Source organism: Pieris rapae, chromosome Z (assembly GCF_905147795.1).
Source record: "Pieris rapae chromosome Z, ilPieRapa1.1, whole genome shotgun sequence".
In the NCBI taxonomy this organism is placed as follows: Eukaryota; Metazoa; Arthropoda; class Insecta; order Lepidoptera; family Pieridae; genus Pieris; species Pieris rapae.
Genome location: NC_059534.1, coordinates 2,436,827 through 2,460,108, shown reverse-complemented (window position 1 = coordinate 2,460,108; position 23,282 = coordinate 2,436,827). Strand labels below are relative to the sequence as shown.

General features: G+C 34.0%; 2 protein-coding genes across 2 annotated transcripts in view; one reads left to right on the top strand and one right to left on the bottom strand.

Annotated features, from left to right (window-relative positions):
* LOC111003379 (dipeptidase 1) overlaps positions 1–23,282 on the top strand; it is an 84,460-nt gene that overhangs the window by 34,708 nt on the left and 26,470 nt on the right. Inside the window, exons 3-4 of the mRNA XM_022273836.2 lie at positions 2,375–2,516; positions 3,096–3,252. Of these exons, the coding sequence (XP_022129528.2) occupies positions 2,375–2,516; positions 3,096–3,252 (299 nt within the window). The remainder of the gene's footprint in view (positions 1–2,374; positions 2,517–3,095; positions 3,253–23,282) is intronic.
* LOC111003380 (actin-like) lies at positions 12,447–14,599 on the bottom strand. The gene is made up of 3 exons (XM_022273838.2): positions 14,221–14,599; positions 12,779–13,335; positions 12,447–12,646 (listed from the first exon to the last, which is right to left on the bottom strand). The coding sequence occupies exons 1-3, from the start codon at positions 14,565–14,567 to the stop codon at positions 12,447–12,449; spliced, it is 1,104 nt and encodes a 367-aa protein (XP_022129530.1). The 5' UTR covers positions 14,568–14,599.

The following is a 23,282-nucleotide window of genomic DNA, read 5'->3' as shown; positions in this document are numbered from 1 at the left end:
ATGGGACATTTTAAATTGAGTTAGGAGTGTGCAGATATTTTGATTGAATTTCTCTATTAGTTCTCTGTGAACGCTTGATTTGAAATGAATTGAAGCGAAGTTCTAACTCTCCAATCCCTGACAATTTATTCATGTTTAGAATCTAACGTTGAATATCGAGATATGTCAGAGAATTCACTTATGTAATGTCCCACATAGATAATGTTTATAGTTTATCAAATCTCAGTAATATTTTAATAAAAACTTTTTAATAACTATTTGCAACGGTTTAATTGACTGCCCTGACTTCGTCGCTTTTGCTATTGGACACTCCTTCATCAAACAATACAAGGCAAATTCTATTAAAGCAAAGGCAAAAGACTATTCTTATTTATAGACCGAATTCCTCGGTCTAATACCAATTTTTTACGTTACTCAGTTAAGTATCGTATACCTTTTTCTTTGACTAAAAAATGGTTAAAAAATTATTTAAAAACTCTGGTATCTTTTATTAATAAAGGCTTTGTTATTCCTCCTTTATATAAAATATTTATTATTATGATTAATGAATCTAAGAACTTTGGATTTAGAAATTTGGATTTAGTATGAATTTGTACTTTGCTATATTTTATATAATTAGGTAAAACTGTGCTTGTTTGAATGTGAATTCCGTTTTTGGCTTTTGAATATAATATAATTGTTTGAATATTGTTTAATGAGTAGCTGTAGGAATACTTTAATAAAATTAAAATAAACTAAAGTACAAGTCAAAGATCACTGCCACAAAATTTGTATCACCAGAGCACGATAGGACCATTTTTGCATATTTTATTAGTTTATTATTTCATTCAGTTTATTTTGAACAACTAAATCAGTTTCGGATTTGACTAAAAACTCGAAACTATGAAGAACTAAGATAAAGCGATGTTATAAACGTATCGTAACGAAATACAACGTTTCAATTCACATTTTCAGTCGCAGAGGTGACAATGAAAAATATTTAAATTCTTTTAGATTTTAGCATTTAAATGAAAAAATTATACATAATTTTTATTCGATGAGATTTTGAATCAATTTTGTTGTCTAAAGTATCATAGGGTTTTCCGGAATAAAGCTTCATACTTTTTCAAAGTTTAAAAGCTTTGCTTCTCTAACAGCTGCCCGCCCGTGCTTTTAGTTGGCCTTTCAAATCAGATTCATTTCACAGTGTATTTCGTAGTATTTTCCACTATACTCATCTGTTCAGTATTTCACCTACCAGGCTAATATCTTTGAGTATAACCCAGGTAAATAATTGAGCAATTTAGTGCTAAAACATTTACGTTAGTAAAAATAAATAATTTTGAGAAAGACTGAAGAATGACTGTATAAAACTAAGCTTTTTATTGACTAAGGTATTGTTTGGAAACAACTGTCTAAGAAGACAAATTTATAACTTATTTACTAAGACTAATAGTTTTTTACCAGATTTTTTTTTTTCAATCTCTTTTATAGTATACAAAAAATGTGTGATAAAGTGTTTACTTTAAAACTATCGTACAGCTTGCTTACCAGTGAAATGTGTGTTTCAATTTATATGCGTTGAATGTCAGGAGTATCTATAGTGTATGTAATGTATTTATAATTAAGCTACTCTGTGTAACAAAATATATGAGAGTGTGAGGTGTAAGAAACCAACAACCCTACGGATCCCTAAGCCCTACAGATGTACCCTCACATAAATAGTGAATATATAAATACATACGGGATGTCTGTACCAAGAGACTTAAGATAACAGACGGAGCCCGTAGGTAGGAAAGGTGGTGGGTTTATTTAAAAAGCTATCGGGCACGCTCACCACGATAATTAAATGCTTGAAGTAGTCTTCGCCACTTTGAGAGAAAACGAGAAAAGAATAAGAGCAATATTCAAATCTAATTTATTGTTCTAAAAAAATATACTACTTATGAACAATATACATCTATTCGCACATACATGATAAAATTCTAGTTAGCTGTTGGTGTATTGCGCATCTACTTTTAACATCCAGAACAACCAAGTCAGCTGGTCAATTGATTAATGTTCAAACGATATATGACAGAAACAGTAGTTATGTACCCCCAGTAATGGTGCAGGAAGATGCCCAAGAAGGACTGAGAATAGAAGATGGATAGGAGCATGAGGATTGACGAAGCAACAAACGATGACCTGAACAATGACCTAAATTTAAAAAAAAAGGACCTGCAGATAAAGTGTTGAAGAATGACGTCACGATACTGACTGAAACTTCAGATTCAAGTTCAGATTTCGTTGTTGCACGTTGAAATACATATTATTTTTGATCTTTCTAAATTTAATATTTCATTGTTAACTAAAACGTGTTTATATGTTTTAAAATTTTATATTTTGTTTATAGTGAGGGTGACACGTGGAAACGAAAGAAGGGCCGTGGCATGCATTCTTCTAGCTGTCTTGGCTGTGGTCGCCGCTGCCTCGTACGACCGAGAGAGGCTTGAGATCGCCAAGCAGATTTTAGAAGAGGTTCCGCTTACTGATGGGCAAGTATATTATTACACTCATACTTATCGATATTTCAATAGACAAGATCGAAGAAACCCTTAACAATCAGAAAATTCTTTTCACAGAACTAATGCGGTTTGCCTAGATTTGAAAAAATCTCTTTACTTTTTACAGTGTGAATATATTTATTTACAGAATCTCGGTACACTTATACACTGTTACAGTAAAAAAATAGAATTTTAGTTAATTCTAATATACCTAATAACTAACCTGAAAATATAAAAATTAAAATATATTATGCAAGGTTCCGAAGATACTGGCAGCGTTCCCCCTTTGAATAGCTAGACTGATTCTATGTCCGAGGTAGCTGTCAGCTCTTCGGTCTCCTGTGATGTCGAAAAACCTTTTTGATATTTCCCTAAAAAGCCTTATAGTGCTAGGAACCCACGGACCAAGGGTCTCGACACCGAATGGGACAAAATCATATTCGGAGCCTAGACCCCTGTATTTGGATTTAGCTTTTTCAGCCGCATCACAAGCCGCACCAGATCTTGCGGCATTAACATATTATGCATGTTTAAAAATACAAATTGTGTTAATGTAAGTAATCTTTTCAGGCATAATGACCTCCCCTGGAACATCCGCAAGTTCTTACGAAATCAGATCAACGAGTTTGAATTGGACACTGACCTGACTCAAGTGGAACCTTGGTCTATCTCCAAGTATTCTCACACCGACTTGCCTCGCTTGAGGCAGGGTATGGTTGGGGCACAGGTAAGGGATTACCCATTTTTCGAGTAGCATATGGTGTTTAAATAAATTGCTTGAGCAATATATACAATCGAATTACTATAGAATTTTTTTAATAAAAAAAAACCTTTTTGAAGTTATACTTCTTATGGGGGTCTTTTACGATGCGCGCGTACACTGTCACAAAAATACTTTTTTGGGATATAGATGATGTAGTTGTTAGAAAATCTATTAAACTAGATAATGTGTGATAATAAAACTTTCTATGTATTAAATCCTTTTTCCATTGTTAGTATCGTTTTTACTACAAACGTATAACGATAAAAAAAATGAAAAGATTTTTCTTGTAACGCCAAAGTTAGGGTCCTTCAAGAAAAGAGCGTACCAATTCTAAAAAAACCGACAACGCACTCGCGAGCCCTCTGGCATTGAGAGTGTCCATGGGCGGCGGTATCACTTATCAGGTGAGCATCCTGCCCGCTTGCCCCCTGTTTTATAAAAAAATATATAATTGATGAATAGTCAAATAGATCGAAGTGTATGACCGAGAGAATATGTTGTCACTACGAGTATTAACTCGCACAACGAAATTTTTTCTTAGCATAATATTGCTCAGAGATCTCATTACATTTTTAAGTGAACTCCGCGCGTCATTTGCCTTTAGAAAACGTCAATAGAGGCATTACACCTTAAGACGAGTAAAAAGCTCAACACGCCTTTGCAAGTCACTTCATACCTAAGATTATGTTTCAAGTCTTTTATACATGTAAAATATATTCAACAGCTTTTTTAATATCACTTTATATACAAAATAAACTTTCTGGAAACTGAAATGCACTTGTAAAACATTAAAATATCAATGGCAGACGTAATTATTCAGAATTGCTAAATAGTGTTTGTTTATTGCGAATCCTGAATTTACAACTGCACAATGAATATTGATGGTGCTTTTTTGCATTCGCCGCACTGTTTTAAGGGTAATTGAATACGGGATAACTTTATAATAATATTTATTTATTTAAATATTTGAGCCAATATAATGTTAAAAATTACGACTTTTACAATAAATGTATTAGTCAAAAATTTTACTCTTAAAGCACAAAGATTTGCTACTTCTAATTAATTTGCTATGTTTGTTTTATATATTGTATTATTGTTTGATGATTTGCTTTTTTTTAAAAGAGTACCGAGAGTTTTTACGCCGGCTTTTTCTCTCGGCCTACACCCACCCGCTTCTTCTTTGCAGATGAGTATGGATGGCTACAGGTTCGAATTTAATGACGTGGAATAAGTGATGATCTTATGTTCTTATTTATGTATATACGTATTTTATTTATTTATTTTTGAAATATTAAAAACATGATTTATATTAAAAGTATTTTTTTTAAATTTTAGGTTAGCTTTGTTAGGCTCGTCCAGAAACTTATAAAAAAAGTCACTCGGAAAAATCATAAAATTATTATGAAATTAACGTTTTGTCGTACTGGCTACTTTCACCTTAAATATCTCTGCTTTGGCTAAATCAATTGTTTACAGCTTATACTCATGCATTTTTTTAGAAAACCATGATTCATTTCATTTTCCCGTTAAAATTATATTTTTTGCGTTACCCTATTTATAAGAAGATAAAATATCGCGTTATTTATGAGTACGACTTTCACCGTAGCACCAGAGCCGCAGAAACGACTAGAAAAATTAATGATCTATATGGCGGCGGTGGCGTAAAAGAAAACAGAGTGCGTTTTTGTCTGTCGAAAATTTAACCTGCGGAACAAGCCCCGTGTACGGCCGGATACCAAATTTGATAACGAAGAATTGAAGGCTATTCTGGAATCCATCGCAAACTACGTCTGATTTAGGTACAGGCTACGGCGTTGGAATCCATTGGAGCATATCCGGGGTACAAATGAATGCCACGACCTTTAAGATTTCAATAATAATAAGTTAGTACAATCATATCCGATTCTTAGCCGCAAATTGCACACATTGATATGATAATTTTGAATTTTTGAAGACTAGTAGATAGCCTGTGCGTACATGAAGATTTTGAAGAGATTCTTAACTAACTGAGAAAGTGTTGAACATAGAAAGATCATTCCAGTAGTGCACAGCCGTGACTCGAAGCTGCCACGCTTAAGACTCTAACATACGCCGATGACTTTGAGGATTTGACCTCTACTACAAACAATAATTTACTAACGCCATCTAGTCTAACAAAATAGTGAATAGTCTAACAAAACTACGTGAATACGAAACCAATTATTAGCTAAATATAAAAATTTATAAATAAATATTGGTCTAGAAAAAATGGTGGCTGCCAATTATTTAACTAGTACATACATGATTTTTTTACATGTTTAATTCGTTCTGAGGTTAAAACTTTTTAATGTCAGTATTGCTAAAATACCGAAACCGAGTCATCATCATCAGCTGACGATGGACTCTGATGGTTGGTACTGGATCTCGAGGATGGTAAGCAGTAGACATACCGTCATTGAGCTCGTTGTAATCAGCTCAGCGAGACGATACAAGAAATGTGACTATATGAACCTGATGATGGACTCCGAAGGTGAGTAGTGGATCTCGAGGATGGTAAGCAGCAGACATACCGTCATTGAGCTCGTTGTAATCAGCTCAGCGAGACGATACAAGAAATGTGAGTATATGAACCTGATGATGGACTCCGAAGGTGAGTAGTGGATCTCGAGGATGGTAAGCAGCAGACATACCGTCATTGAGCTCCTTGTAATCAGCTCAGCGAGACGATACTAGAAATGTGACTATATGAACCTGATAATGGACTCCGAAGGTGGGTACTGGATCTCGAGGATGGTAAGCAGTAGACATACCGTCATTGAGCTCCTTGTAATCAGCTCAGCGAAACGATACTAGAAATGTGACTATATGAACCTGATGATGGACTCCGAAGGTGAGTAGTGGATCTCGAGGATGGTAAGCAGCAGACATACCGTCATTGAGCTCGTTGTAATCAGCTCAGCGAATGATACTAGAAATGTGACTATATGAACCTGATGATGGACTCCGAAGGTGAGTAGTGGATCTCGAGGATGGTAAGCAGCAGACATACCGTCATTGAGCTCGTTGTAATCAGCTTAGCGAGACGATACTAGAAATGTGTTATATGAACCTGATAATGGACTCCGAAGGTGGGTACTGGATCTCGAGGATGGTAAGCAGTAGACATACCGTCATTGAGCTCGTTGTAATCAGCTCAGCGAAACGATACTAGAAATGTGACTATATGAACCTGATGATGGACTCCGAAGGTGAGTAGTGGATCTCGAGGATGGTAAGCAGCAGACATACCGTCATTGAGCTCGTTGTAATCAGCTTAGCGAGACGATACTAGAAATGTGTTATATGAACCTGATAATGGACTCCGAAGGTGGGTACTGGATCTCGAGGATGGTAAGCAGTAGACATACCATCATTGAGCTCGTTGTAATCAGCTTAGCGAGACGATACTAGAAATGTGTTATATGAACCTGATAATGGACTCCGAAGGTGGGTACTGGATCTCGAGGATGGTAAGCAGTAGACATACCATCATTGAGCTCGTTGCAATCAGCTTAGCGAGACGATACCTGAAATGTGTTATATGAACCTGATAATGGACTCCGAAGGTGGGTACTGGATCTCGAGGATGGTAAGCAGTAGACATACCATCATTGAGCTCGTTGTAATCAGCTCAGCGAGACGATACTAGAAATGTGACTATATGAACTTATTAATATTTAATATTGAATAAATATTAGGTAATATTTACTATAATACCACTATATTTCTTTGAGTTTATTGAAAAAATAATCAATTTCAACGATTCGTCTTCCAGTTGAAATTTTAAATATTTTTCTTGGTTCTGAAACCTACGAGTGCAGCATGTTATATGAATCCGAAAATGAAATCAAAGTCAATCAGACCCAGTACCCACCTTCGGAGTCCACCATCAGGTTCATATAACACATTTCTAGTATCGTCTCGCTGAGCTGATTACAACGAGCTCAATGACGGCATGTCTACTGCTTACCATCCTCGAGATCCGGTCCCCACCTTCGGAGACCATTATCAGGTTCATATAGTCAAATTTCTTGTATCGTCTCGCTGAGCTGATTACAACGAGCTCAATGACGGTATGTCTACTTTTTACCATCCTCGAGATCCGGTCCCCACCTTCGGAGATCATTATCAGGTTCATATAGTAAAATTTCTTGTATCGTCTCGCTGAGCTGATTACAACGAGCTCAATGACGGTATGTCTACTGTTTACCATCCTCGAGACTCAGTATCCACCTTCGGAGTCCATCATCAGGTTCATATAGTCACATTTCTAGTATCGTTTCGCTAAGCTGATTACAACGAGCTCAATGACGGTATGTCTACTGCTTACCATCCTCGAGATCCAGTACCCACCTTCGGAGTTCATCATCAGGTTCATATAGTCACATTTCTAGTATCGTCTCGCTGAGCTGATTACAACGAGCTCAATGGCGGTATGTCTACTGTTTACCATCCTCGAGACTCAGTATCCACCTTCGGAGTCCATCATCAGGTTCATATAGTCACATTTCTAGTATCGTTTCGCTAAGCTGATTACAACGAGCTCAATGACGGTATGTCTACTGCTTACCATCCTCGAGATCCAGTAACGACCTTCGGAGTCCATCATCAGGTTCATATAGTCACATTTCTAGTATCGTCTCGCTGAGCTGATTACAACGAGCACAATGAAGGTATGTTTACTGCTTGCCATCCTCGAGACCCAGTACCCACCGTCGGAGTCCATCATCAGGTTCATTTAGTCACATTTCTAGTATCGTCTCGCTGAGCTGATTACAACGAGCTCAATGACGGTATGTCTACTGCTTACCATCCTCGAGATCCAGTACCCACTTTCAGATTCCATCAGGTATCAGGTTCAGCAACTTATTTTACTTTGTTGTACAAGTTGCACTTGAAACTTGACAACTCTAAATTTGAGTTTTGTTTGGGTAGGTACTTATATACATATACTTATAACATACAATAATTTTCGAAGTTCATGTCCTCGCCTCACTTGATATTTCTTTTTATATTTTGGCATTTCTAAAAAAATCCGCGGGTAAAAACTAAAATACGCAAATATTTAATTATTATTGGCTTCGACACACAAGCGTAGTCCTCCCGTCGCAAAGCGTTGAGGTGGACTGAAGACAAGCCGCATGCAGGGCTCGCGGGTGTGAAATTGCGGAGGGAAGCCCATTGCGCTTGAGTTTATTTACCTTTTATTACTTTCCATGCCCAGGAAACGAATTAATACAAATTTTTTTTTATCAAAATAATAATATATGCTATATCTAATAATACGTGTAAGATTAAAATAAATCGCATAAACCGTTTTGGAGCGAATTTGTAATTTATGTCTAATCTACGGTTCGATGGTAAATTTTTTTTTGGGAAATTGGTATTGCTTTTATCTTTTTTGATTTTATCAATCGATACAATAGGCTTCAACCCACAATATATATTTTTTTCAAATGCATATGAGCGACAGTTCTTCCAACAATTTAATTTAAACTAGGGCTAGTTGACCGATTTGAGCACTGTTCAAGCCTTAAGCCACGACGAACTGTCTTTCTGTTTCTACAAAGTATTTCCTTTTATAGAAGAGAAAGTCAGGCATGATAAATATAAAACAGATACGGGCTTACGTCTTTGTTATGCCAGAGCAACGCGTGTGCTAATACACGCCCGATAACATCAGAAAATTTGAACATAAAACACGGTACGATTAATGTTACCCAGTTTCCTCATTGTATGAAGTTAGTTGTTTTGTTATTCATTATTCTCCCAACCTGCTCGGTGTGCGCTAATTACGTAACTTAAACTGTGTTTTCTTAACTTTAAAGTTTAGCAACTTTAATTTATCACAATGTTTAGAACTTCGCAAACCACACCGCTTGACACACTGCGTTTTATAGTTAGACAGTTTTTAATTAGGTGGGTTATAATTGAGTAGAACTAACAAAGAAAAAGACGTAAAATAGAAATAGTTGAATTAATAGAAAAGCACCCAGTATTAGGTAACTAACGGAAGCCGAAGTACAAAACTCTAAAAAATTCGTGAAAGAATTTGCGGTCAAACTGCCAAAAACTGATATGATGATTCTCATTAACGAATTGTTACTATAATTTTGAACGAAATTATCGTAAAGTTCGTGTCAAGGCTTCCAAAATACGTGATGAAGAGGAAAAGTCCAATTCGCAATACGTGTCAAATAGGTTATTAAATTTAATATGAATGAAATGCTATCAAGTCAAAACCGATTTGGTCGAAATCTAAGACCAGATGTTTTGTCATTATACTGTTCATATAACTTTTAAAAACATTTTTTGGAAAGCCAAGTTAGTGTGGATAACTCTACGACTCTACTAGACTCTGACTTAATTATTGAAATCAGCAAAACAAGTCTGACTGTTGATCAAAATAAACATGGGCGATAGACGCAATATGCACAATAGCTACTCAGAGCTTCAATTATCACTCTTTTAGTTAGGCAAGCAAAATTAAAAATGCAATAGCCCAACCCACTGTCCCAGAGAGAGTTCGTTATCGTCTTGCATTATTCATATGATGTGACGCGGCATAGAATTACCATGTTGTAATCTGACCCAGAGCAAAACTGTCATGAACCCGTCAATTGGATGAGGGACATAAGGTTCTTTTCTGAATATAATTGAGTTATAAAATGCGTGGTGCACTAGACCAGTAGATTTTTCATCTATGTATGTAATACTAGAGTGTTCTGTGATCGTAGACAGAAGCATCTAATTACCTAGTAAAAATCGATCAAATGTGTGTTTAGGCCTGAGACCAAGCTTTTTAGCGCTTTTACTCTAACAGTGAGAACATTTATTTCTTGGTATATGAAGTAAAGGTTATAGCAATGACTATAAACCCTCCACTCCACTTATATGAGTGTTATTTTATTCTTTATTGTATTATAATGTGTTATCTTCTTTCATAATAAATAATAATATTAAGATTGAATAGGTTTTTTTTAATATTTTGTTTTTAACTAGCTTATCCCTTTGTTTCATTTTGATGTGTTTTATCTCGCGTGTAGTTTGTTACCTTTTACTTGAAACTGGCATACAGTTAAAACATGATATGTAATATGATAATACACATATAATATATATTATATTTAGATAATACCACGGGATTAAGATTAAGATTTTGTGTGTATGGTTGAATAACTTATCAAACAACAGATTAAGAAATTCTGTGTTCGGCGGAAATTGTTTAATTATTAAGGCTAAATGGAAACGAAGCATGAATGAATAAAAAAAACATAAAAAAATGATTTCAATTACAATAATATTATGATTATATTAATATTATTAATGATAGTACTTTAAAAAGTTAACCAGACAGCGACGGCTGGGCAGTTTGCCTCTACTGATTAACTTAATATCGATATATGTTAGTAAAATTAATTGTATTATATGTTATATGCTAATACTATATTTGTCACACCTCGACTGAGGTCCACCACATCAATCAATGCCGGATTGGTTCATTTTCAGGCTTCGTGTTATTTGATAATTCATGTCAAATCGTGATGTATGTCGCATTCTGATTCTGTATGCAGTGAAATATTAATATCTCGGGATTTCAAAACTTTGGCATAATGAACTTATATAGTCAAAATTATCTAGATACGGTGTTTTGCTGATATTTTTTTAGATAACACCACTGTCTTTTTTCAAAATCTTGCTTTAGTGCGTTTATAAAGTATGTAGTATTTAAATATAATAACTCCTTTAATGTCGCTGCTTCACATTCACTGGAAATACTAATATCTATATAAATTAATTTCTCGTGAATTCTATTCGTCTGTTTCTTTCAATTATTAAGATCAACTGCTGATGCTGAGTTCACATGAAGAAGCTTATTGAAAAAGAACAAGTCAAACATTAATATATTGTTCGTAATGTGAAACTAATTTCTATAAAAGAAATAGAATATCGTTACATATCAAAGAAATATTAAATTTGAGGACATTTTTATGGCCTCAAACAGATTGAACAATTTACATAACGGTCCATCAAAATGAGATGCTTGAGGAAAAATAATAATGAAAAATAACAGTTCTTTATTCAAGGCTTCTATCATTATAAATTCTGTATCTAGGTATGCTCTAAACGTTTCTTAAAAATACCGCATCAGACGTCGTAGTTTTCAATACTATTCATGCAAATTCTTTTGTATGAAATAAACTAAAGGCCGACCAAGTCGAGATCGTGGGATTGAATCACGGCTGCGCCAATAGATTTTCTTCTTACCTTCATGTCCACCCTTAGACTCTAAAATCTTTGGCTCCTATCAGGCACAGAGGGACAATTGCCTTTTAAGAAAAGAAGAAAATAATTTTAAGAAGAGAAGATTCGATTGCCACCAAGCGAACCTGTATATTGGATATACAGATATATTGGAAATTGTATATTGGCTTATACAAATCGAACAACACATAATATAATTCAAAACATTTATCATAAATTCTCCGTCTGACATTTGAGTGATTCATGTGTTAAATGAATCATCACAATTTCAACAACAAAAAATTCTGATCGATACAATTTATAATTTTCATATTATTAAAAAAAAGTTGTTCTATTTTTTATGGCATTTGCTTATTAGTATGCATTAGACTTCATGCCTTGAAGTAAATTATTGAGAACAGGAAAACTAGTTTGACTTATAAATTATTTATAAGTGGGTTATGCATTTCAGTATTTTTAGAACGAGATTCAGATAATGTGTCCTTTGTAAAATACACTTATCTCTATATCTTTGCTTATACCCAAATTCCGTACTATCTCAACTCATATATTAAGAAGTGATAAAGCACCAAGGAAATTACGTAAAGTAAAACTTTAATGATTACAAAAATATATCTATAGTCCGACTTAATAGACTTACCAGAACGAGATCGGTATCTACGCGAATGAAAGCGCGGGGCATTGCTAGTTCTTTATAAAAACAGTAGCATGTATCATACAAAAAGGAGATTAACCAATAGCGTATCAAAAGATTACTATCATAGAAACAGTTGCAAACCAAGCTTCGTAAATGGTAAAGAGAAACGTGAAATTATGTTTTTTATTTATCAATGAATATTGAAATAATTCGAGTTGTTGGTCCATAATTATAAATATCACAAAAATTTATTCTTTATTATTTTAACACCGTGTTCCTCATACTGTTTTTGAGTAACCCACATTTTCTTACCGGCTGGGAGGCTAGCGAAGGTGGCGCCACCCAACCAGGATATTGAGTATGCCTCGGGTGATGATAAAATATTGACAGGCCGGTTGAGCTGCCCCTCGAGCTCTATTTGTAATCTCGCATTAAGACCTTCGCAGAAAACATTTGATAAGTGGCGATTCTTTTGTTTATTAATGTACTTCACTGAACAAAGCAATTAGTGGCTAAGTAAAAAGATTGATCGCTAACAAACTTATGAATATATTAACACATATTTATCACCTGGAATCATCGCTAATCCACCGCAAGGAACAATCGCCTCATACAATTCCGAACTAATCTCCGAATCACATTTCATTGATGCCGCCACCACCGCGTCATGCAGGGGAAAATAATTCGTTTTCTTTCCCATTATAACATCTGGTTGAAATAGCATTTCCCCAGCCATAAAGGCTTCATTGCAAAGCTCTATATCGCCATATGGACCATTCAGACGTATTTCGTAACAGTTTCTTGGCATAGCTGCATCACGGGTAATATACAATTCTCTTAATATAACATCGATATCGGTCGGGCTCTTAATGGCGTCTGCTAAACCACGTTCTAACAAACTTCGTTTTATATAGTTCGATATTTGAACGCCTGCCAGGCCTGTCTGGATATGAGCATATTTGATTTGACCGCCCTCGAACACCGGACTTATGTCGGTGGTGTCATAACCGATGTCAACGCAAATACCGGTCGTAAAACCGGAACCATACATCGATAAAGCACTCTGAGACTGAATGCAGAGCGCAGGGGAATTTAGTACTTCAAAAAATACTTCGCAGCATTTAATTCTGGAATAATATTTTACTATTGAATATTATTGCAAATACTAATATGTAGCTAGCAATTCATAAGGACACTAATGCCTTTTTTATTTTCGAGGTGGTAGACTTCGACAAATTCCTACAAAGCCGCGTTAAAGAGACTCCGGGGTCGCTATCGCATTCTACCGGGACCTCAACAGCAAGGACACTAAGGCTTGTCAGTTATGCGATTTTAGATGTAGATAATATTGTAGCGATAACAATCTGTGCCTACGAATCACTACGATGACGTCACATCCTGAAACGCGTTAACATAGTTATTCCGACCACTAAGGATATTATAGTAGTAGTTAGACCGGTCAAGGTTTCTCTTTCCGCCATCCTCCTTTTTAGGTTGGAAGAACCATGGTTCCTCTGTATTATTGTAACAATTACAGACGAAATATTCAAAATATGTTATTTTTTAATTCATTAATCAAAACTCGAGAATTATAATCGCCGATGATGGAGGCTTATTATTTATTTATTTATTTAAGTATTATAATTGCTTTCTAACGACTTAATAATTCTATAAATGCTTTTCGTCTTTATTCGTTGAAGGCTTGTTAGATTTGAAAAGGCTTGTTAGATGTGAAAAGGCATAACATATTAACTCCCACGTACACTACACAGTTTTTTTCCCTAAAATTGTCCACGAATCATAGATTATTAGTTGGTGCTTAGATGAGGCTTCTGTCGATTTTTGAGTTCGGCCTTCACCGGACGTTTAAGTATCACTTGCATATACTAAATCTATCTATCTATGACATACGGGATTAACATTTTTACTCTCTTTACTTTTAAATAAGAACCTCATCACACATACATAAACAAAAACCAAATATTTCATACATGTGCTGCATAGTAACTTACTTCTCGTCTATGGTTGCAGAGTTGCAACAAGCCAACATAACCGCCCTGTCTTCAGGTGCGGCCTTCAGCTCCCTATAGAAAACGTGATGCCATATCCTCTCCATGTTGTCCCAGTGTACTATTTTTCCGTTTACTATTGGACTGCTCAGTTCCAGATCGTCTATTTTGGCGATCGCATTATCGCCTATAAAGACGTCGTAGGGTTCCCGGCCGTAGCTGCCTTGCAAATAGCTCGGGCGTCCTACTAACGTTCGGAACATCGATACCGGGTGGTTATCGCATGCAAATCCTGCCTTCATTGTATAACTGCCGTTATCTAATACGATAGCGGGCTTCTCGAACGCCATCCGGGATTTAGGATGTAGAAAATTTATCACAAAACTCGTCCGTACAATCTTTGCGAATATAATTCATAAAAAATAACACGCATTCCGCATGCACGAATATTGTTTAGTTGTCATCTTGTCTGTGGTGGCGAATGACTTGTTATTGAAATAAAAAGGTTTTATATTAAAAATAAATTATTGAATGGGCAAAGTGTCTGAAAAGTAAAATACATATAGTGTATTTAATGCTATCTATGGCAAATAAAAAAATATATCCTTTGTTTTTACATGAAATTGTATATTGTTCCTTCTCAAACTAAATAAGTCTTATGACACAGTTTTAAGTAAGGTTTATTTAACTAAATGGGTCAGGTTATGATAAAGACTGAGACGGGTACTTAAAGCAGTAAAACAGCGTTTTGTTTTCAATATATTTTTTATTGTTGATTATTAGTATAATATAGTAATTGTTTACTGTCAATTAAATTACCTATCCGATCATTGCTAATCCTTGAGACTTCAACTTTTTTATTTTCAATATAATATTATGACTGAATTTTCTTTCACAAAAACAAATCGTTCTCACAGGCTACAAATAAAAATGAAACTACGTAAAACATACCATGGATTTTAATCAAATGTCCTTACATATAAGTAATGTAATAACAGCAAGCTTTAAATTCTAATAAAAATCTACGATTCGTATTTTATATTAGCTTAAACGGATAAAAAACGCAAGTACAACATTTCATACATGTATAATTTAATGATATATTCTTTGATTGAAATCCTGTTTGAGAAGATTTTATTAATTATTTGTGTATTGTGTGTGAATTCGTTAACACAATTAGTTAACCGTAAATAGGAAGTCATAACTCATGGTAAAACAAGATAACATTAAAACCGATTTTCTAGAACCGAAACTAAGCACGTCTAAATCTAAGACTGAATCGAACTAAGCTGAAGAAATCCAAAAAAATTACGGCAACTGCAAACAACTGAAGACTTGAAACAAAATGCTGTTTATCTGTCGTTTCATTCGTATAAATCTGATATCCAGATTAAGCATTCTGATAAACAAGCTAGGTCTGGATATCCATAGTTGCTCCCCTCACACTTTAAAATCGATTTTTGTTTAGTTTTTTTGTAATTGTTTCTTTTTTGTAATGGTTGTTTTGTTTAATGATTGTTTCGATTGATATTTGTATGTACTCTAAATGAATGTCATGTTTGCCTCTAAGTGCCTGTCACATTTCAAATTGTATTTTGTGTTTGTTTTTACCAATGTATCAGTGTGCCGAGCGTTGGAAAACTTTATTAATAAAAAAAAAAAAAAATCTCTATACCGTTATTAGGCACATTTTAGATGCCAAAATAACAAACGCACAGGAAGGAATTAATTTTGTGCATTTGTTAGTTAAAAGATAAAAAATATTGATTTATAAGAACACTACTGCACTTGATACAATGTTCAACTCATCAGAATAAATTGGTACCTATAGTCGTCGATATGACCTGACATATGACCTTAATCTGATTTCTAGCAATTATGGAGTTGTAAACGTGAATAACTTGAATGAAACAATAACAATGCTTTTGTAACCCTAGTATCTTTCGAGCCTGTTAAACACGAACTTTCCTAAAGTTCATACTTTCATCAAATATTCGATAATTAATTGATTTCAAGATTCAGATTTTGACAGCTCTAATACAATTTCTTTACCTTTCATTACCGTTATCTAAGCTCAGTTTGGGCGTGAAGTGATGGGAAAATTTCGATAATTAGAATCGATACAAAATTACGTTGATTTAATGACTCACTAAAGAATCAAAAAATCCGATTCAAACTTAACAGAGCCCTGCAGCTGGAGAGACTTTTTAAATAAATAAAAATGACAGATTGTATTGTAATTTAATTGATTTTGTAACTACGTTATAATAAATAAACATTATTTTTCCTAAATTTTATTAAGTCAAATTCGCCGCCTGCGGATTTCAAAAATGAAAATGATTTTTCGTCTTCTACAGATGTGACTGGCAAAAACGGTAGTTTTTTATTGCAATCATTTTTTTATAAACTAATTTATGAAGTAACACTACTTTTAACTTGCCCTTAAACTGCGCCTTAGATAACGGGGGTACTTATCATAGGATGAATACTATTCGAATAATATTTTCCTAAATCCCCATTTTGTACGGATTGTTTATAAAAGCTTTCGATTCCATTCAAACAAGCAAGAAAATCGTCTTTAATCAATCAATTAACGGTTGCAGTACTAAAGAGTGAGTTATTAATTTTAAAAACGTGGATTTTATAATCATCATCCCAGATACTGTGCAATGGTAAATTAATGATGGTAATATAATGTTACAATTTGCATAAAACTCGAATGTAAGCATTAAATTTGTTTGTTTTAATTTCCACAGAAGCGGACATGTACATGTCTTAAATTATATTGATCTTTAATTATAATCTACTGCTATAGTTTTGATATCCGTAGTATATTACATACATAAAATATCTTCCTTAACAAAGCTACGAGAACTATGGTTTCATATATGTAGCTTTACGGAACGCCAGGACTAGCACAAAAACTTTTAATAAAATTATAACTTTTGAAAAAACTTCACGGCAGTTAAATGTTCACCTATTCAAAACATACTGTAAGCTTTATATAACTTTTAATGCCCCTACATTATGTTCTTTGTTCTTCACAAAAATATTTATATTGAAACATCCCTTTAATTGACATTAAAAAAACTTGTATCGCACTTTACCAGCGCCCACGTCTTCATACTCTTGTCGTGACATCCAAAAATTATCATATGAAGACAATGAAGCCACTATTGACCCTCCAATCCACGCTGCTAAGTGTCTAGATGGCATTGCGTCAATTTTTGCTTTCATTTCATATGAATCACTAGCTCTTTTTCTCAATTCTATGAAGAGGCGATCTGGGAGGCCTTTAAACATAGTGGATCCTCCTGATAAGACAATATTATTATAAAATTCTCCTTTGTAGTCTAAATCAGATTTTGAAATACTTGACCGGATATTGTCAACCACGCTAGTAACATGCAAACCATGGAGGGAAGGCTGTAAGAGTACCTCTGGACATAGAAATTTCTCGTCACCAATTAAAACTTTCTGGCCATCGGGTAATTCAAATGGAACTTTATCCTTAGATGAAGATTTAGCTAACTCCAACTCATAGTCTGTTGTTGTGAAACACAGCTGTTCCTGAAATATTAACATCACATAAGATATTTTTACAGTTAGAAATGAAGTCCACATTGAGCTAAACTTCAATAACAGCTTAGCACTTGCACACAATGTAGATTCCATTTTTCTTTTCAGTCTAAAGAACAAAGACATTTTATGAAGAAGCCAAAGCATTTATATCCAATAAGCAGCAGCTAAATTAAATTGAACCTCAAGAAAGATTTTTACTATAACTTTATATGTGCATTTTACTTTTCATTGTTTAAGTGATATTCTTAAGCTTAACTAAAACTGTTGATAAATTAATATTAGTATTATCGTCATTTCTAATAATATTTTATAACTATATAAATTTTGGCAAAAATAATAACATGGTATGCTAGAATTTCCTCGCTATATTATATCATGTATTCTAATAAATGAAAAAACTCAGCAAAGAATTGATCCGTGTCAAAGTAGAGGTTTCTGTGTGTGTTCGGTGCAATCCTCGGCCATTAGAGATAAAAGGCAATTTGAGTTGCAAAGCAGTTTAAGACGCATTGGCTGTCTTAAGTACGTTTATTTAGCATTTGAATTTAGCGTGTATGATTTTGTATTTACCAAACTATATACTAATATTGGGCCGCTCAATTATTACGTCAACAGATTTCTTGCAATTTATCCCTTCCCTCCATTCTCTAGTTTATTCTATTATATTCTATGCTTACGAAATACTTGAACGGCCCTTAAACACAAATATAATTTTTTGTTGGATTTGTCCTATTTTCGAGGCGGGCTTGCATAACTTGCTACGTACACTAGGATTTTACTCAAATAAACTCGGCAAGCTTGTTAAAAAAACTCACAATCACTTTCCTCAATTCCTCAATAAATAAATTTGAAAAAGTTGATTAAGCAAACTATATATTTGTTGTTGACATGGGAATATTAATATTAAAACCTATTGAGATGTACATCCTACATCAAATCTATACAAAAGTAGATATTTTATTTTTAATATAGAAATTACTTTGTCTCTTGTTCAATAACTTGGATATAATATGTTAGAAATTATTTGTTCTGTTAGGTTAATCCATTAGTACAGTAGTTATTAAAACCCGCGATCTCAGGGTTTGTGAAACGCGAGCTTAACAATTAGACTATGGTCTATGTCTAGGTTATCTATGGTCTTGTTTGATTGCTTCGAGAAAAAAGACGCAGATATGTGTCTGCGAATTTGCTAGTGGATAAAGCTATCGAGAAAGTGTTTGTCTTTGTAGTTCCGTCATTCTCAAACGCACGAAGAATCTTCCTGGGTTTGTGAGCCACGGATATGATTTAAATAAGAAATTACTAACCGAGACAAGTCTAAACAAACTCTGAAACGTGTACTTAAAACTGGTTGAGTTTTCTCATTGTTTATACCTTAAGTTTATCCACCGAGTCAATCTCACAAGGCGTAGTGAAACTATATCCAACTTGCTTCAGTAAATATTGGAGTCTTTCTGTTAGTAGCTTCCCATTTAATTCTGAGCAAATTGTAGCGTGCTTTAGTGGAAATCCTTCAAATACTGGAGCTGTGTAATTACAAGAATAGCCGTTCTCCCAAACTACGCCTGTAGTTCTGCCGCTGGCGTGGAGAACGAGCGCGGGAGATACAGCTAAGTACAAATCTTGAATCAGAAATGATTCAAATAGTATCTCGGCCAATTTTTCTCTGAAAATAAACACTAATATCAAAAATATATTAACGTACAGTGTGATAGATGCCATCACCAAAAGGATTTTCACAATAAACACTTGCTCGGTGATGGAATTTGACGGAACAATTATGTGAAACCAACTGCCCACTGAAGTATTTCCGAACCAATTTGACTAAGGTGTAAACATCAGGTGAGCCTCCTGCCCGCCAGCCTCCAAAATTATATTTTCCTACATTATGTTAAGGTACCATAAATAATTATTGGAAAATAAATATTGGAGTTTCTACTTTTGAAACGGCTATTAAAGTGAGCAATTATGCCGTATTTCTAATAGGCTAGACCTCTGTTTTCTAAATTCAAATTAATTGATATTACAATGATGGAACAGAACAGGTCAAAGACACGTCGTTAGGTCGTTAAGGATGAAGGTCATATATACATTATACAGTGTAAAACCTAATAAAACTGGCTATCGTCAATCCTTATGATAATAATTTCAAGATGCTTTAGTTTTTAGAATAATTCATTCATCCCTTTATTATAAAGAGGTAAAGATTTTCATGTATGAATTATTCTAAAGCTTAGGAGCGTTCTTCAAAACTTCTGTCTAAACCCTTTGTCAGACAACAAACAAGAACAACACGAAATGACAATATAAAAATTATTGATACACTTAATCCTTGTGCTATCAAATTATTTCAGTATAATTAGTATTATTACTATTTTCTTGTGTAGCCAAGTCCACATTTCAGGGATCGCCATGCTTGCTTAAATGTCATTGTTTGTGGCGGCGTCCATGCGTCGGGTTGTCTCTCTCCCTAAAATATGGCAAGGGGGCCAATGGCTGGCCATGCGTTATACTCGCAAACGGGTAATACTTGTGGTGACTAGTCGTACTTGAATTCGTGTATGCGGTGATATTAGTTGTTTCTACTATGTATTTGCGTGTTGTTCCCACGAGTATGTAAGTGCATGCTCCTATTTCACCATGCCTATTGCTGATAGAGGACAAATCTTTGTTTTTAATTTATTTTCTTATGCTTTATTACTCAAGATGCCATATGGAACATGGTGTAATGGTTGCAGCTCCTTACAAATGTTGTGTAAAAGAAAAAAAACTTGGCGATTAAAAAGAGTGGCGGATAGTTTATTGCCAGTTCTTCTCTTCCGTTCTACGCATAAGTGTACATAAGTTACCTAAATGAATAAATAAGTTTTTAATTTTAATTTGAAAATCTTGTTATAATATAGCGTTATTCAGTCTTGAATTCAAATAAATATTTTTCCAGTTGACGCAAGCGTAAAATCAGTTTTAAAAGTCGTTTTAAGTTTCAACCTACTTATCTCTTAGCTTAGTTAAGGGATGTAGTGCTATGAGAGTTGGAGTAATTTCTGGCGCCACCAACAGTTCTCGGTAGAAGAGATGGTGCCATAGCTTCTCCATCTCATTCCAATCTTGTACCATCCCTCCTTCTATAGGCCAGGATAGATTTGAAATTCCTCTCTTTTTTATCGCTTCTCCACCAAAATATATGTCTGGCACTCCATCAGTAAGGCCTTCTCTGCGAAATCTGAATAAAAATTGTTTGTTTTATGAAAATTAATAATCTACAATATTTAATTGGATAACTGAAACAAATTTATGTTTTGTTATTATATGTACATGTTAATGATAAAGTTTGGTCCCTGTGTCAGTGTATCTTTAATACCTTATTATTTTATTTTTTTTAAGTTTAAAAACTAAAAATATGAGTTAATATCATTTATCAATAAAATTTATTTTTTATTTATGTAACTATTATTCAAAATTGTATGAATGTATCATTCAAAAACAGATTTTTAATGTTGTAATAACTGGTCGATATCGAATATTATCTCACCATTAGAAATCCTTCGTTATTTCTAAATAACATATTTAAGTACTAAATATATATTTTTATTATATTGCGGGTAAGGAGGCCACAATATATTATTTGAGCCTTAGACGTGCTTAACTCTGACAAATGGCCGATATCTAAGTATTAAAATCTATTAGTGCACATCTGGGATTCAAACTCATATCTCGCCTCTACGTTGCTTTCAAAAAGTGCTATATTTAACAAAAGGAATGATTTATATGTGATATAAATGATCAATATAACAGCAAATAGAAGTTATAATATTTACTTACGATATAATTCTCACGATTCAAAACGCCCCTGAGGGGTTGTAAATATATAAACATAGTATACAATGTATTGTTAATGTAACAAAGGCATGGTTTTCTCTGATACATAAAAGATTACTGAAATATTTATAGCGTTACCATTTATATATTTACTAATTCCCCGATTCCCCAATCTTAGGGATTGCAATCTGATGATAGGATTTTTTGGAAATTTCAGATATTTTTATCGCCTATTGTTTTCAGTGGGTCAGTCAGACTGAGAGCCCTTTGTAGCCACGGGGCCCTGGGCTGCAGCCCAAAAAGGCAAATCCGCCCTTGCTTACTACCTACCTTTGACATTTCTAAAATAGTTGTATAATTCAGTAGTTACTAGTTTCCCTAAATAAAGTTCATTAGACACTCGGTAGTCTCCTAATATTTCGTATACAGAATACGGGTGTTAATCCGTATAGCGATATTTTTTAAATATTCTGCCGCTTTTTTGCATACAGATGAAATACAATTCATATCGAATTCGACTAGTATTTTGTATGTGTATTTGACCTATAGAAATAATAAATAAAACAAAGGGGTTCATTTATAACTTAAAACCCATGTACACAAAATATTAAATAAATATGTTTTCTACTTATCTTTAGCAAGCCAAGCAAGTATAGTCTGCTTTACCTTCCAACTACACTGGGTATTACGTTTCTTGGGAACGATTCTCCTGCAAATCCTACTTTGATACTTTTTGATCCTGCATCAACTATTACACTTACTTCATCAGACATTTTATACACTTAATAAAACACACCGTCGCCAACTAGATTACTCACAAAAGCATCAAAGACCATGTTGAATATAATAATTATGTAGTTTTTAAAATAAGAAACTTTAAAATGGTGATAATACATTCTCGGTCAAAAAACTTTTATCAGCTGTTAAATTCGTTGGCGGTTGTCGAAAGGATGTTTAAATGTATGTTAAATGAAACGCTATCTTTGAAGGTGTCAAATGGTTTTAATCGTATGAGCTTATATTCAACACAAAAATAGGTGTTAGTAGGGTTTGAAGCTGGGTTAAGAAAAAACTGACTTGGCTTATTTATGGGTTCTTAAATCTAAGGTGATACGTCTGTTACCATCTATATACATAAAATGACTTGCAGTTCGTTAGTCTCGCTAAAACACAAGAACAGCTGGACCGAATTGGCTAATTTTGGTGTTTATTTATTTTTAAAACTCCAGAGAAGTTTTAAACGACGGGAAAATAACTAATAAAGAAATATTAAAAACAACGTTTCCAATTAAAACTGTGAATAGTTGGTAAAGTTGATATCTTTTGTCTTTACAGAAATATTCACTTGGTTGTCTTTTATTATTATAGATTTAGCCTTTGGAAAAATTGTGTTTCTTTGGTTTATTTTAAAAAGTTTATATTGATTTGACGGAAGTATATGGTGATACCATGTTCACCGGTGTAGTTCAGTGATGATTTTATTTGCGATTTTAATTATAGACAAAAACATAGTTACAGTGGACCCCCAGTAATCCGGCCCCTGTCTTATCCAGCACTCCATCCCAGAAGCACTATTATTTATTATTGAAATTTTTTTTGGATAATCTTCGCTAATGTATTATTGAAATTTATTTTTGTCATAAAACGCAAGCTCTCTATTGTGT

Excerpts from the sequence above, each read along its gene's own strand:
- LOC111003380 (XM_022273838.2), bottom strand. The coding sequence starts at position 14,567 with ATGGCGTTCGAGAAGCCCGCTATCGTATTAGATAACGGCAGTTATACA. Across the intron at positions 13,336-14,220 it reads TCTGCAACCATAGACGAGAA|AATTAAATGCTGCGAAGTAT; the intron begins GTAAGTTACTAT and ends ATATTATTCCAG. Across the intron at positions 12,647-12,778 it reads TGGATTAGCGATGATTCCAG|GTCTTAATGCGAGATTACAA; the intron begins GTGATAAATATG and ends TTTTCTGCGAAG.